This window comes from Podarcis erhardii, assembly GCF_964252035.2.
Source record: "Podarcis erhardii genome assembly, chromosome: 4".
Classification (NCBI taxonomy): domain Eukaryota; kingdom Metazoa; phylum Chordata; class Lepidosauria; order Squamata; family Lacertidae; genus Podarcis; species Podarcis erhardii.
In genome coordinates, this window is record NC_138508.1 from 17,379,918 (window position 1) to 17,395,284 (window position 15,367).

Below are 15,367 nucleotides of genomic sequence, written 5' to 3' on the forward strand. Positions count from 1 at the left end.
TAAATTCAGTAGAGATGGCTAATTAACCAGATACCTTATAAAACCGATCACGTTAAATGGAATTTGGGAGCTGATTAACATTAATGATGCAGGATTTTAATTGTTGTTGTTGTCACACATGTAGGCAAAGTCACTGTTTTACTGTGTAAGCAAGAAGGACTAGAACTCTGCTGCCAAAAAGAGCATGCATTTTGCAAATGTTCCCTGATCTAATTACCTAAAAGGGACAGAGATCACACAGGCTGTTAGGCCTCTGTGTATACATCCTGTTTTGCAATTTGTATGCGCAGTGTGCAAGTAGCTCTGCCCATTTGGGAAGAGGGTTGTCCAGGTAATCTTTGCAAAAATAGTAAGGGGCCAGAGGAACTGTCCACTCGCTACCCTCCAACCCAAACTATCGAGGGGAAGATGAATTTCTCATGAATTTATCCCAGGTTCCAGTTCCAACAATTCAGGAAGAGTCATAACACAATCCTAAGTGTGAAACGCAGGTACTCGTAATTAATTCCCACTGAGTCTCACTTCCTAGTAAGTGTATTTAGAATTGTAGCCTTGGGTCAAGTTTCATATCTAATGTGGACTGCACAACGAACATTGATAGACCAACCTGATAGCGAAACTTGGCAGATTTACCTGTGTATGTGTGTTTCCTTATTATTTTAAAACTGTTTATTTGGGAGCAGAGTTTGTACTGCAAAGACTCTGAAGTTCTTCCAGAAAATGGAGCGCTCGGATCTTCATCGACCATTATTTGAAGTAATGCTGTGTTTTGTTTTGCAATTTTATCATACATCAAACTAGGCAAAGGATTCTGGAAAACCTCAGCAGGTATCCCACACCTATATCCAAATCCGGGTCATCGAAGAAAGCATCCACAAGCCAACAGCCATCCCTCTGGAGATTTTTATTGTCACTATGGAAGACGACTTCCCAGGAGGCGTCATCGGGAAGATACACGCAACGGACCAAGACATGTACGACATCCTCACGTACGGCCTGAAGTCTGAGCAGAAAAGTTTGTTCAAGGTCAACAACCACGATGGGAAGATTATTGCCCTGGGCGGGTTGGATAGTGGGAAGTACATCCTGAATGTATCAGTCAGCGACGGGAGGTTCCAGGTGCCCATGGACGTGACGGTCCACGTGGAGCAGCTGATGCAGGAGATGCTTCAGAACACGGTCACCATCCGTTTCGAGAACGTCTCCCCCGAGGATTTTGTGGGGCTCCATATGCACGGCTTCAGGCGCACCCTGCGCAACGCCGTGCTCACCCAGAAGCAAGACAGCTTGCACATCATCAGTATTCAGCCCGTGGCGGGCACCAACCAGCTCGACATGCTGTTTGCGGTTCAGATGCACACGGGCGGCTTCTACAAGCCTGCCTACTTGATTCAGAAGCTCACCAATGCAAGGCGACACTTGGAAAATGTGATCCGCGTCTCAGCTATACTGGAGAAGAATTGCTCTGGATTGGATTGTCAGGAGCAGCACTGCGAGCAAAGCCTGTCTATTGATTCCCATTCCCTGATGACCTACAGCACAGCACGGATTAGTTTTGTGTGTCCCCGATTCTTCCGAAACGTACGCTGTTCTTGTAATGGTGAGTGGTCTCTCCTGCCCCCCTCTCTTCTGCCTCCACCAATCCCATTCCTCCCCGTCCTTACATCGGAGCATAGTTTTTATTTCTCTAACACCAGCCAGTTCAATTCAGTTAGTTTAAAAAGAGCTTTTGGAAAATGTACAGCTGAGAATCGATTTCTCACGCTCAGCAGGAATGGCTGGCGTTTATTGATGTCAATTGGGACCTGGTGAACCTTGACCTCTGTGGAACAAAGCTGTCCAAAGTTTCCAGGGGCAGTCCGGTCAAAGGGATCCGTAAACCTCGTGCCACGAAGAAAGGTTATAGGGCTTTCTAGCCAAATCTGTGGGGGCATGAAGGGTGGCTATGTAAGAACAGCCCCAGACTGTATTCAGTATTTTCAAATAGAAGGTGACATTTGACCCAAGTGATAAAGTTAAAAAGGGCTTGTCTCATTCCCCTTTTTTTTTTGCTGGAGTAATGAAAACCAAAAAAGCATTTCATTAAGTAATTGGTAGCAAAGGAGAGTTCTTGACCTTTTTCAGCCTGTGCTCAATGCTATGCTAAGGCTGTAGCTCCCCCCCCCCCCCTTTAACAAACCACCTTGTGAGAATGTAATCTGAAACTCTTGTACCATTCTTGAAGGGGGTGCGGTTATCATTGCCATGGAATACTGCACATTTGCTTTCTGTTAAAATTAGGCACCATTTACGTACAGTGGTGCCTCGCAAGACGAAATTAATTCGTTCCACGAGGTTTTTGTCTTGCGATTTTTTTGTCTTGCGAAGCACGGACTTTGGAAAAGCTTCAAAAAGCACCAAAGTCTTCAAAAACCTCAAAAAAGGCTACCACACCGCGTGCTATGAGTTGCTCCTCGAAGTGAATGCACGGTTTTAAGAAAAAGGAAACAAACTCGCAAGACAAAGGAAACAAACTTGCAAGACGTTTTCATCTTGCGAAGCAAGCCCATAGGGAAATCCGTCTTGCGAAGCAACCCAAAAAACGAAAAACCCTTTCGTTTTGCAAGTTTTTCGTCTTCCGATGCATTCGTCTTGCGAGGTACCACTGTACGTGCCACAGTTTTGGGGTGCTGCTTTTTTTTTATAGAATTGACACTCTGGGGAGTGAGCATCACAGGGAGGAGAGGCTTGGAAACATACCCACAAAAAATGACTCATTCATCTGCAGGAAAATGTTGCTAGCTTGGTGGGGTCTGGCAGAGAAGGTACCAAGAGCTCTGTCTTTCCTCCAGTAATTTGCTGTACCTTGGGTTACATACGCTTCAGGTTACAGACTCCACTAACCCAGAAATAGTACCTCAGGTTGAGAATTTTGCTTCAGGATGAGAACAGAAATTGTGCTATGGCGGCAGCAGGAGGCCCCATTAGCTAAAGTGGTGCTTCAGGTTAAGAACATTTTCAGGTTAAGTACGGACCTCCGGAATGAATTAAGTACTTAACCCGAGGTACCACTGTACATGCAATTTCTTATCCCCCTATGGCTTTCAGGTGAGTGTATAAATCCAAGGATACAGGTCTGATAAATAAATGGTCAGCTTGCAGCTCAAGAAAGCTGGGGCAGAAGCAAGGAACATTCTTGAAATTTGTATTTTACTAGGAATGCTATTCCCACTGGCAGATGCCATGGTTATTCACTATTTATTCAGGCCAGCTGTGCAGCAGTTTTACCTAGTTTACCTTGATTAGCAAACTGAGTTATCAAAACACCGCGTAGTCCGAAAGACAGGAAAGCAAGGGTTTGGGCATCTCCCGGGGTTTGGAACTTTGATTCAGGTTGGACAGCATCCAGATATGTAGGTGGTTCTGTCCAGATCTTTAGGCTACAATCCATAAAGTTTAATTTTTAAGTCTTCTGAACTAATCCCACCGACTGTAATGAAATTTTTTCAGAAGCATGTTTACCCAGCCAGCTGCCTCAGTAAGACTGGGTCCAGTGCGTTTGTTTCCCCTCTCTGGTAATGTTAATGTCCATAAGGTAGGGTTTTCGCCTACGTCCACAGAAGTAAACAAAATGTGACTTAAAATGTGTTCATCTAACCAGAAGCAATTAAATCCTGCGGATCTTGCACATCATTGCTGTTGGTTATAATCCCTTTCAACCAGTGATTAATGGTGAAACGCAAGACCTTTTCTTAATAATTTTTTCTTCCATATCCGATACGTAGTTCCCACCTACCCCACTTACGGGCATGCCTCATACCCAGGCAACCCATGTAGTATTTTCTAGTTATGGTATTGTTTAATGTTGCTCTCCAGATGTCATTAGACTTTCAGGTCCCATCATTCCTGCTCATGCTGACTGAAGCACTTGCAAGTTCGAGTCCCAACAAAATTGGGTCACGGGCTCCACAGCCTCTTCTTTAGAGACTTACAGTTTTGGTGGTTAAGAGTTTTCTTCTCCCACCAACAATTCTGAGAGCCATAGTTAGAAGGGAGAATTCATGGTGGTGGAAACTAAGGAGTCAGTAATGTGACATTGATGTAACCGTTCAGGAACTTTGCTGACACCGTAACACAGTATACAATATAGTTTAAATACCAGTTGCCACAAGTCAGTATTAGCATTGACAGAATGTCACTCTAAAGCATGACAGCAGTTAGTTTTCCTGTCTGGAAAATAAAATATAAGATGCAACCGGGGCTAGGGCAGGGGGAGAAAGCAGTGCTTTGGGTTTTCTAGTCTTGTTTTCTAGCTTGACACTCTGAAAGAAGCAATCAGTAGCTTGAACCTTACACTCCGCTACAACTCCAGTAATCTAATAATAAGCATCCAGTTTTGAAAAGTGATTGGTGTTCCTGTTCCTGCTGGTAGGCTGTGTCTGCACATGACATAATAGCCAAATCTCTTAATAATAATGTTTAGCAAAAGGCACTTCCTAGGTGTTCAGAGCACTTTGTGTAGACTGCCTTAGTAATCCTCACAACAGCGCAGCAGCGTGGATCAGTAGTATTGGTTTTCTCCATCTTATCGTCACTGTGAATATTTGGGGCTGAGCTGAGATTTCGTGCAGGGAGTTTACAGCTCACCCCACTGTATTGCACCAGCTCTGACATGGCGTGGCGTGCAAAGAACAGTTGACGTACTGAGCCAGGAGTGATCTACCTTTGGGTGATGTAGCAGCCACACCAGTTTTGGCACGATGTAGATGCTGCCATCGTGGTAATAGCATTTGCTTACACACCAGTATGTATCCACGGTGGTGGGTGGATTCTGCACTGCCCAGTTGAGTGTTAATGCATATCCATGTAAATCCAGGAAAATGGATCCATGGAGTTATCACCATGTTGCCAGGCAGCCATTTCCTTACTAGCAAAGGTGACGTTTTCCAGAGTCGCTCCAGTTCTAGCTAGATTACATGGGCCTGCAGCAATGGCATGTTTTGACCACAGTTTGTTGGCGCTTTGCTATTTTAACAGCATCATTCTCTGGTTTTAGTCTGTAGTGCATATGGACCTTCTCTGTACCGCTTCTTCACGTTTGCCTTGTGTCCAGTTTCCTCCATTTTCACAGTTCCAAATCATGTACCTGCGTGGAAAGCAATCTACACTGTGTGTTTTGCTTTGTGCATTCATATGATCTTATTTGTAATGGTAGCCAGCGCCCAATCCATGTCAAACTGATAAAAAAAACTTCACAACTTTCCGCAGACATCTGAAGGCAGCCCTGTATTGGGAAGTTCTTAATGTTTGACATTTTGCTGTGTTTTTGTTATGTTGGAAGACACTCAGAGTGGCTGGGGCAACCTAGTCAAATGGGTGGGGTATAAGTAATAAGTGATGGTTATGATAGATCATTCAGATGAACCACTTGGTTGTTCAGTTGGTGGTGACCATAGTGATCATCACCATGGAAAAGATGTCAGAAAGACAACACCTAAATCTGCAAGTATTGTCAGGATTGAACACTGATTCTGGTATTTTGCCATGGCAGCCTTAGATGGAAAGGAAGTCCATCTTCCCATTCCAGTTCATTGTAGTAGCTCAAAGATGTTAGGCACACATTTGCAACCTGCATATATTCCCATTTGATATTTGAATTTCATTTCATTTTCCTAACACATAAAAATATGCACAGCAATCAAACATTAATATGTGTAGATTGGTGGACAAACTTAAAAGCAAAGCAATAAAATAAATGAGTTATATCTGGGCCTTATTTTGCCAGACCCTAACCCTACTAAAGATTCCATCCCAATAAATAAAATCATTGAGTGACAGCCAGCCAAGTCCTACTCAGAGCAGACCTACTGACATCAGTGGGTCTACTCTGAGTAGGACCATTCATTAGATATCACTCATCTTCTTTTATCCCAGCTTAACCTCACAGCAGACCTTGGGGTAGCTTAAGCTGAGATATCGTGACTTGCCTACTGGGGTGTGATGATGTCAGGGCTGCCTCTAGGTCCCAGCTCACAGAGGACCAACGCCAGGCTGATATTATGTACAAAAGTCTTTATTGAAGTATAGTTTCCATTTTAAAGCCAGAGCGTGCAACCCTACGTCTAGACTCTAGATCGGCGAAGTCCTATCTGAATCACTTCCCCTTCCGCACCAGTTTAAGATCCTAGCCCTGCTCCGCCTTCTGCGCTGCTCTCTCCTCCTCTGGGTCCTCCTGCCCTCTGGGGCATTGCCCTTCCTGGACTCTTCCGACGCTGAGTCGCTTAGCTCCTCCCCTTGCCTCCGGCGTGCTTTAGGACCCGGTTCCCAATCCTCACTCTCCGCTGTCCCGCACTCCTGTACATTTGAACTTGCTTCTCGCGACAATCCAGTGACCTTTCTCCTAACCGTTACACTGCTTCTATCACTGCTTCCCTCTTCCGTGACACTGGCCGGATCTGACCTCCCCTCCGTTGTACGACTCTCCGAGGAAGGCGTGGTCAGCTCTGCCTCGTCTTCTCTCCCTGGTGGGGGAAGTACTGGTCCCGATGCCTGGGACCCTTCCCCCCCACTCTGCTCTGGTGGGGAAGCTGGTCCTGATCTCCAACTACTACTCTGGGAGTCCCTGCTCCCCCCTTGCTCCTGGGGCGTTCCCCTTGGGACCCCCCTACCCCTGGCCACTGGCGCTCCCTTCTGTGAATCTTCCGATTCGCTGGAGAGGCTTATGGAATCCCTCGGACCACTGTCTCCTCCTACACTGCCCTCTGATTCCTCGCCCTCGCTTTCCATCTCCCATCTTCCCTGTGCCTCTGCTCCTGAGCCCCTGACAGATGAGCTCTGTGGCCACACAGGAATTTGACCCCCTCACCTCTCCAATCCAAGATGAGGTTGAGTCTACCCAGTGTACTACACTTCCTCTCCAACTAATTGTCACATTTATTCATTTCTAAAATCAGATGGATTCATCCCATCATATTAAAGAGACTTGATACATTGGCTGACCCTCTGCTTTATATCTGTAGTTCTTCTGAACAGTCCTGTAGTCCTGTTCCTGTTCCCGCAGGGGAGTGTCATCTGTTTATTTTGGGGTTGCCTAGAGATTGTATATTTGTTTCTTCTAATTGCGGGAAGAAACAAAGAACGGCGGGGGGCGGAGGATATGCTGGACTTCAGAGCAGAGACTCAAGCCTGGGCTATAAATCCCCAAAGGTGGATAATGTCCTGGGGAGTGCTTTAGTGGCTTTTGGTCCCTGCCATTGTGAAATCACCCTGAAAATGCATGTTAGCCAGGAGCAAGGCAATATGACAAGATTTGTAGCTTGGGGCCCTTATATCCACAAAGGCAGACATAAAGAACCCTCTCCAGAGCTTCAATATTTTAAAAGTTTTGTGACAGCTATAAAATTCACCTACAGAAGCTTGAATAAAAAGTTGAAATGCCTGTAGTTTATCTGTCAGGACCGCTCTTACAGTTTGATGGGAACGCTGGCTTGCGCTGAATAGTGGCTTTGTGCAAGGACTAGGCATCAGTGCCAGAGCGGGAGTGGCGTCACAGTATTGGCAGAACGGGATGGAGCCATCCGATGTGGCCCCAGTTGCTTGGCGGAGAACGCCTCTTGACGGTTAAAAATAAGAAAAGAAAAGAATCAGAAGAAGCACACGATAGCACTAGCAGTTGTGGCTCCTGGCATTTACACTTAGGTGCCCTACTGCTTTTGCCACAGTGCTGCAGTCGTGGCAGAGGCACGGGGTAACGGCTGATTTAATGAAACCCTAGTTCTGCGCATAGCTGTCAACCGTCCCTTATTTGGCAGGAAACTCCCTTATCCCAGCGCCGTGTCCCACTGTTGTCCGTTATTGATGATGTCCCTTAAATTTCCCAGGTTTCATGCTCTCCCGGCTCGGGAGGGAAGCAGCGGCTTGGGGTTCGCCGCCGCGCGAGAGAGAGAGTACGCTGGCGCCGTCGTCCTGGTGCAAGGAGTTCCATCGGCCCTTCCCCGCCTGAGAGGGGGAGGGGAGGGAGAGAGACTCTCGCCCATGAGCCCGGAGGCGGCAGCTGAGGAGGCAGCCTGAGGGAGGAGGAAGAGGAGGGGATGGGGAGGGACGCAGAAGGGTGGTGCTTCAGCGGCTGCGCCGCAACTGCCTCATGCCAGATTGACAGCATCTGTCAATCCTACCAATGTATGCAACTCTTTACAATAGCAAAATCCCTTATTTTGGCTGCTGATCCCTTATTTTTGAGGCCGCTGGTCCCTTATTTTCAAATCTGTAAGTTGACAGCTATGGTTCTGCGATCGCATCCTAGCACCAGCTCGTTGTGCGCAAGCTGGGACTAGCTTGCCGAAAAGAGCCCAAATGTATATCCAACCCGGCAGCAGACCACACATTTTGGATGCAGATTTTATTTATTATATTCGTTCAGCACATGTTATAGCCCCTGCCAGTTTAGGGGAGGCCAATAAGCTGCCTATCTAGGCAGGGTTGCTCTACAGCCTGGGCTCCCAAACTTGGGTCTGTAGCTGTTTTTGGAGTACAGTTCCTATCATTGCTGACCACTGGTCCTGATAGCTAGGAATGATGGGTGTTGCAGTCCAGAAATAGCTGGAGACCCAAGTTTGGGAAACCCTGCTCTGCCGCCTACAAGACATCACAGCTCTGGGAACAGTTCTACCTTAGTGGCTCGCCACTCATCCTAAAGTTCATGGTTCCAGCCCTGGTAGCTCCTGACAATGGGTATGTCTGCTTCTGGACAGCTGATAAATGGATCTTTGTTTCGTGTTGACTCAGTTCAGCAACCTAAATGTCATTTGCTTCCTTGGAGAATCGGGAGGCTCATCATGAAAGTGTCAGAAAATAGCCACCTTGAACATCTCATCCAACTACAGAAACCTTTTCAGTCACACGCCTTTGTGAAATACCCGTGTGCATCTCTGGCTGCTTGAGGGTTTATGACCCATTTGTAGTTCAGCCAAAGCATCGGTGAGTTTCTTTGGGGTGTTTTTTGGCTAGTGTGGAGGGTTGTGGTTCACTTGGAGTCTCGTTACCGTAGGATCTGAAGGCCTCTGCCATAACAGAGATTACCTGAGACAGTTTCCCTGCGCACCTGTCAGTTTATATGAACTTTGTAGCTCAGGCCCACACACCTTGTGCCTCATCAAACAGAACACAGCCCGTGAGCCGTGAGTGAAAGCCCAGCAAGAGTTTGACATCACACACCCACACACTGCTGTTTGTGCTGCCTGCCTAGGCCCGGAATGCCCTAGTGCATGACTGGCGAGCTGTGTTTGGCTTGCTGGGTCATGCAGGCCTGTCACATTAAATTATAAGCTTCTTCCCACATGTCTTTGGGCTTCATGGGGAGTTTATTCTGCCTAGAGTGGGAATCAGCCGAAACATGGCAAAGATTGATTACAAGGCTGTGTATTGATTTTATTGCTTGGTGTCAGAGATTTCACCAGAGGTTAAAAGGTTGTGAAAACATGCGGTGCCTTGTTCCAAACTCTCAGCAGGGTTGTCTTCCAACAAGCTTATGTATATTCATGAGTCCTGCAGCTTTTTTGCCCAAGTGACTTGTCTATCTGTCAGCCGCGGAGAGGCTTGTTGAAAATTATCGCCTGACATGACATAAAATTTAATTGTGTTCTGAGGACAAATAACCTGTGCATACAGATCTCTGCGCAAGTGCCTAGGCGATACATAGATACATTGAAAGAGCCAGTGGAATCAGATGGACAATTGGGAACTCCAGAAGATACTATTTTAACTGCTCTGCAATTTTTAGCAGAGCCTTATATCACTGCAGCCAAGTCATCCACACATTTTAAAATACACATAAAAACAACAAAATAGTGAGAATAAGGATTTCCTCCAGCCCTGAAAGAGAAGCCATGATTTTTAACCATGTGCTGCTGGTGGTGTTTAAAAGAAGCAAGCAGGATAGGAAGAAAAGAACCTTGAAATGAGAATGTGAAATAACAGGATAAATGATTCCGTGACTGCCGTGCTATGAGCTCAAGGTATGAAAAGCTTCACCTGCTGATTTTTTGCAACTCAAGACGGTTTAACAGCAGGTGTGGAGAACCTGTGGCCTTCCAGATGCCATGGGTTCCAACACCCATGAGCCCCCCTGGATGGCCAGTGGTGAAGGATGATGGGAGTTGTAGTCTAGAAACACCTGAATGGCCACAGGTTGCCTCCCTCTGTGCTGTAGACACAAGAGCAGGCTGGCAGTCCTACCTGCCACTGGCATCACCTGAGCCAAATATGGTCTCCTGAACTGGTGATTTGGCCCCACGATGGCTAACTCTAAACACAAAAGATGGGTGAAGATTAATATTATTTGGGGCAATGGAAGGTGAGTACAGTCATACCTCATGTTACGTTTGCTTCATGTTACATTCTTTCAGTTACGTCCCGCGGCGACCCGGAAGTACTGGAAAGGGTTACTTCTGGGTTTCGCCACATGTGCACAAGCGCTAAATTGTGCATCGCACATGCGCACAAGCGTCAAATCGCATCATGCACCTGTGCAGATACGGCGCTTCAGGTTGCGCTCTTTTCATGTTGCGAACGAACGGGCTTCTAGAACGGATCCCGTTCGCAACCAGAGGTACCACTGTATATACTCAATGGGAGGAGACAGCATGTTGGTCATTTTCCATTTCAGATTCATCCTCTGGCTGGACAGCTTGCTTGTCAAGGCTTTTTGTTGTTATGATGCAAGCCTCCATAATGTGAAGGTGTCCTACACAGTGCCGTGAACTTAAGACCAAGCTTGTTATAAGATTTTCCATTGTGGCTCGTATATTCCCATATTGCGCCCAGCACTGTACATTGTTTATAAGAATTTCCACGCATCGTTTTGCACGGCGGTGGCAAGGCAGGGCCCTTTGAGCTGTTTTATTCTTTCAAGACCTCGCAAGCAAATATTTGACAAAGTGAGAGGAGCGCCCGGAAAGATTAAATTGACCGCAATGCACTGTAGATCAAGCACAGGCATTTACGGTTGCTGCCGTATTTGTAGGCAGGCCGTGTCCACTTAGAAGCCTACAGTAATAATTTTTCTGTTTCCAGGAAAAGACCTACGATGCAAAGTAATTGGAGCTATGCCTCGAGCAACACCATGCTTCCCTTGTGGTGAAGTGCATTAGGGACTCACGGTCTGTGATAACTACAAGGAGTGTTTGCCCCCGTACAAGTTCACTGTGTCCTTTATACTCTGTAAATAAGACTTGGGAGCCAAATAAATGAGATGGTCAGAGAATCCTGATTTGGCTGAGACTAACAGAGATTGCTTTAATTGCAACAGGAAGGAGTTGTTCTTCCCGAATTTGTTTTAAGATACCACACATGCACATACCATGTTTAGATATTCTAGCCAGATAAACAGACAGACAAACGCATTTAACTGTGGATCAAGCTATGGTTAGAAGGAGAATTGCAGCCAAAATTTTGCAGGAGACCATGGTTGTTTTGAAAACAGAACTTTCAAGGTTCCACAATGCCCTCCACACATACTTTTGTGCTGTTTTTCTTAGTTTACAGCCTTGATCAGCTAATGGTTCAGAGCCTTTTCTCCTCAAAATTCCATATTCTTGACAACCACATGGTATCAGTGATCACATAGCCAATATGCTGATATAATGCTTCCATCTTATCAGACATATTTGGCTTTGTGACGGCGCCCCATAGCTTCAGACTCAGCTGGATGGCAGCACCAGTTCAGAGTGAGGGCAAGAAATAATTGCTGTCACTCAGAATTAGTGGCTTTTTGGGGGGGGGGGGCGCACAATGCAGACACTTGCCCCTGGCACAATCCTCCCTGAAAGATCTCTGAAAGGAACCATATTTCTTGGGACTCGAAAGTATTTGCAAAAAAAAATGTCCTTCCATTTGGGCTGAGTTTTGGATAGAATGAGATTTGCAAGCTGTGTTTTCAGATGGCCATGATTAGCAAAAACACTGGTAAAAGCACAACACTGCACCATGGATGGTTCCAAAGAGGGAAGGACATAGAAATTCATCCAGAAGAGAGGAGGAAGGAGGGAAAAGTTGCTCACAAGGTTGAAGAAGTGGAGTATGTGATCCCACAGTCATGCATCTCAGAGATGCTCCACTTACAAGATTTGTTGCAAGAGTTGGATTAGCCAAGGTCCCGTCTGTAATAAGTGGGCCCTAAGACCCTGAATCCCACTCCTTAAAATAAAATCTGAACAAAATTAGTGAAGCAGTAAAGAGTTTATTTAGTGCAATACGTTCTTGCAAGATCAGGTGTCCAAAGTAGGCACACCCCAGCTTTGGCAAAGCATAAGCTTATATTCCCTATACCCGAAGCGCAGGTTCCCTCCCTTGTCTCCCCATTGGCTGGATACTACAAGGTTTACAGCCTATCACGACCGCCTAATTTCCCTACTAACATTCCCACCCCTGTTTACATCTCCCATTACTCTGATTTCAGCACCCCTCTAGCCTTATTTATTATTTCCCTTATTTGGTCTATGTTCCTGTGCAGTTACTTGCTAAGCCAAGCAAAAATAACCACATCTTGACCACAAGTTCTAAACATCTCCAGTTATGAGAAGCGAGTCAACCTAGACTGCAGGTGTCTTGTCGATAACTCTTATAACCTCATTCTGGCCACGCGCTCTCAACCTTTCTAGTTATCGGATGTGAATCGATCTGAACTGCTAACGTCTGTCTAGCTTGTTGCATTTGTGGTTTATGTGAAAAAGCAGCATCCTCATTCCTCACACCATCTACCTCTTAAAATTCAAAGAAGGTTTTTACTTTATGTGATGGATAACGCAGCAGTATCTGTTTTCTTCTCAATTTGCAACAGGAGGATTGTGTCCAGGTTCCAGTGACCCCTGCACAGAGAAGCCCTGTCCCGGAGATATGCAATGCGTGGGCTACGAAATCAACCGAAGGCCATTCATCTGCCAATGCCCTCCTGGAAAGCTCGGGGAGTGCTCAGGTACACGCTCTGTTCTGTCGCACCATCAGGTATCACCCAAACCATCTTGGTTGTAGAAGTTCAATGCGGGTGAAAAGAGGGTTGGGGCAGCAATGAGCTTTACTGCTTTTCCAAGCTGGTTCTTGAGTCGGCCAGACTTTGCAAATGCAGCGTTTTTGCTGGGGCTGATGGGAGTTTTAGTCCAAATCTATTTGGAGGGCGCCAAGGTTAACAAAAGTCCATCAGAACACATGGCTGGTAGGCTGTATTTAGCTTGGCGGAACACAAGTTGTACAGGGCTTCCCCCATGTACCAGCACTAAAATAATAATAAAAATTGTTATCTGGTTTGTTCACTACAAATAGACCCGATTGCATTTTATGCATGGTAGTAATTCCTATCGAGAAACAACATTTCCCCCCTTATTAGTGAATTAATCTTCCTTAACGTAAGGTGCTTGTACAAGAGGGACAAGTTTTTAATCTATCAGAAGATGGGCTCTTTTTTTAAAAAAATATTCTCCCTTATCAGCCTTGGTAGCCGTGCATCTTCCTTAATTAACTTTTTTTTCCCCTTTGGCAAGCGGTAGGATAATCTCCCAAGTCTTATTTCAAAATGTAAAAAGATATTTTATATATATATATATATATATATATATATGGATTGTCTCTCTATTTTTGCCTCTTCTCCAAATGGTTTTTTCAGGACACACTTCCCTTAGCTTTGCTGGGAATAGTTACATCAAATACCGGGTTTCCGAAAATAGCAAGAAGGAGGAATTCAAGTTGGCGCTGCGTCTGCGGACTCTGCAAAGCAACGGGATTATAATGTACACCAGAGCAAATCCCTGTATAATTCTGAAGGTAATTAAAATAAGTTTATCTTTCCCCGCAGTTATTTTTCTTGATTATACGCTTCCCTTTCTCTTTGGGCTCCCACTGCTGGGAATGCTGCTCCCATTTTTAGCTGTGGATGCAGAAACTTCGGCGCTCTCGGGGCTTTTCTTTCTGTAGGATAATGAGGAACGAAACCACAGCTTCAGCAACAACGAGGGAACTGTCTCATTGTTTCTGATAGTCATGTTTCTGTTGGAGAAAAAATGCTCCTGGGGGTGTAATAAGCTGTAGCAAGCCCAGGCAACTTATTCCGGCAATGCCTGTCAAAGCTGCCCTTAGTTATACAGGAAGCACCATCGGTCCACCTAGGTCAGTATTGTCCACACTGATTGGCAGCAGCTTTTCAAGGATTGACAGAAGACCTAGGGATTGAACCTGGGACCCTATACAAGGCAACCAGATACCCTACCACTGAGCTACATCCCTTCCCCAAGGTTTGATCACCTATGGCAGCGGTTCTTAATTAACGTATTTTTCTATCCATAAGATGCACCCGACCATAAGACGCACCTACTTTTTAGAGGGGGAAAGCAAGAAAAATAAATTCTGCGCAGAGCATGTAAGTGGCTCTCGCTTTTCTTGCTTTAAACCCTTCCATCCCTCCTCCCGCTTCGCTGAGAAGCCAGCAGAGCATGAGCGATAGCTGTGGAGTGCCTTTTCTGCTGGCTTCCCAGCAAAGCGGGATGAGGGACGAAAGGGAGCCCTTACAAAGGAGCACTGAGCAGAGCCTGGCAGCGGCTCTTGCTGGCTTTTCCGGGAGGTGGGGGAAGGGACAGAGAGCAGCCTGTCAGTCCCTTCTCCCACCTCGCGGAAAAGCCCCCAAGAGCCGCGCACACGCTAGGCGTGGCTTTTTAAAGGGAACGCTGAGCAGAGCCTCACGCCATTTCCCCTCACTTTTTAGGAGGGGGAAAGTGCGTCTTATGGAGCGAAAAATATGGTAGCTGTGGACCCCCTGCTTTTCAAAAGCCAAGCCATGAACTTTTGAAAAGGTTGATATCTCTGCTGTAGTTTTTGTTATGCAAATAGTGCCCTTCTGCCCCAGTTTTTCTACCTAAAAAGCACAGTGGAGCAATTCTGAGAGCCCGTTTGCACAGAACTCTGTCCTTGCCGCCTTCAGAACTCTTGATCTGCATCCAACAGTGCAGGGCTAGCGGAACCTGTGTTTTCATGTGGGAGCCACAATGCAGACAAAAAAAATCTCTGTTTCTATGTCCTTGCCATCAGAGGCACTTGGTAATGGATATGTGGCCTCATTGAGTAAAATTCAATACTGAAAAGTGTGAGGCTGCCATACGTTACCCCCGTCAAGGGTCGCCTGAAGCTCCCATTGCTTCAGCTACAAGAAGCCTTGGATGTGATCCCAGGTGCAGCAGGAGCTGGAGAAAGTAATATTTTAATTAAACCTAACATTTCGCCCAAATGAACCTGAAATGCAATCCCACTAACTAAATATTCCCCTGGATGGATGGGCAGGCACCATTTTGTATTCATGAGCTGTGACTGCAGATGGACTTTGCAAGTCTAGGGAGGTCCCAAAAGGACC

The 15,367-nt window shown here is 46.0% G+C and overlaps 1 protein-coding gene across 1 annotated transcript in view; it reads left to right on the forward strand.

Moving 5' to 3' along the window:
- Positions 1 to 15,367, forward strand: part of FAT3 (FAT atypical cadherin 3) — a 450,350-nt gene that overhangs the window by 403,611 nt on the left and 31,372 nt on the right. Inside the window, 3 exon segments of the mRNA XM_081860894.1 lie at positions 802 to 1,600; positions 12,815 to 12,949; positions 13,634 to 13,791. Of these exon segments, the coding sequence (XP_081717020.1) occupies positions 802 to 1,600; positions 12,815 to 12,949; positions 13,634 to 13,791 (1,092 nt within the window).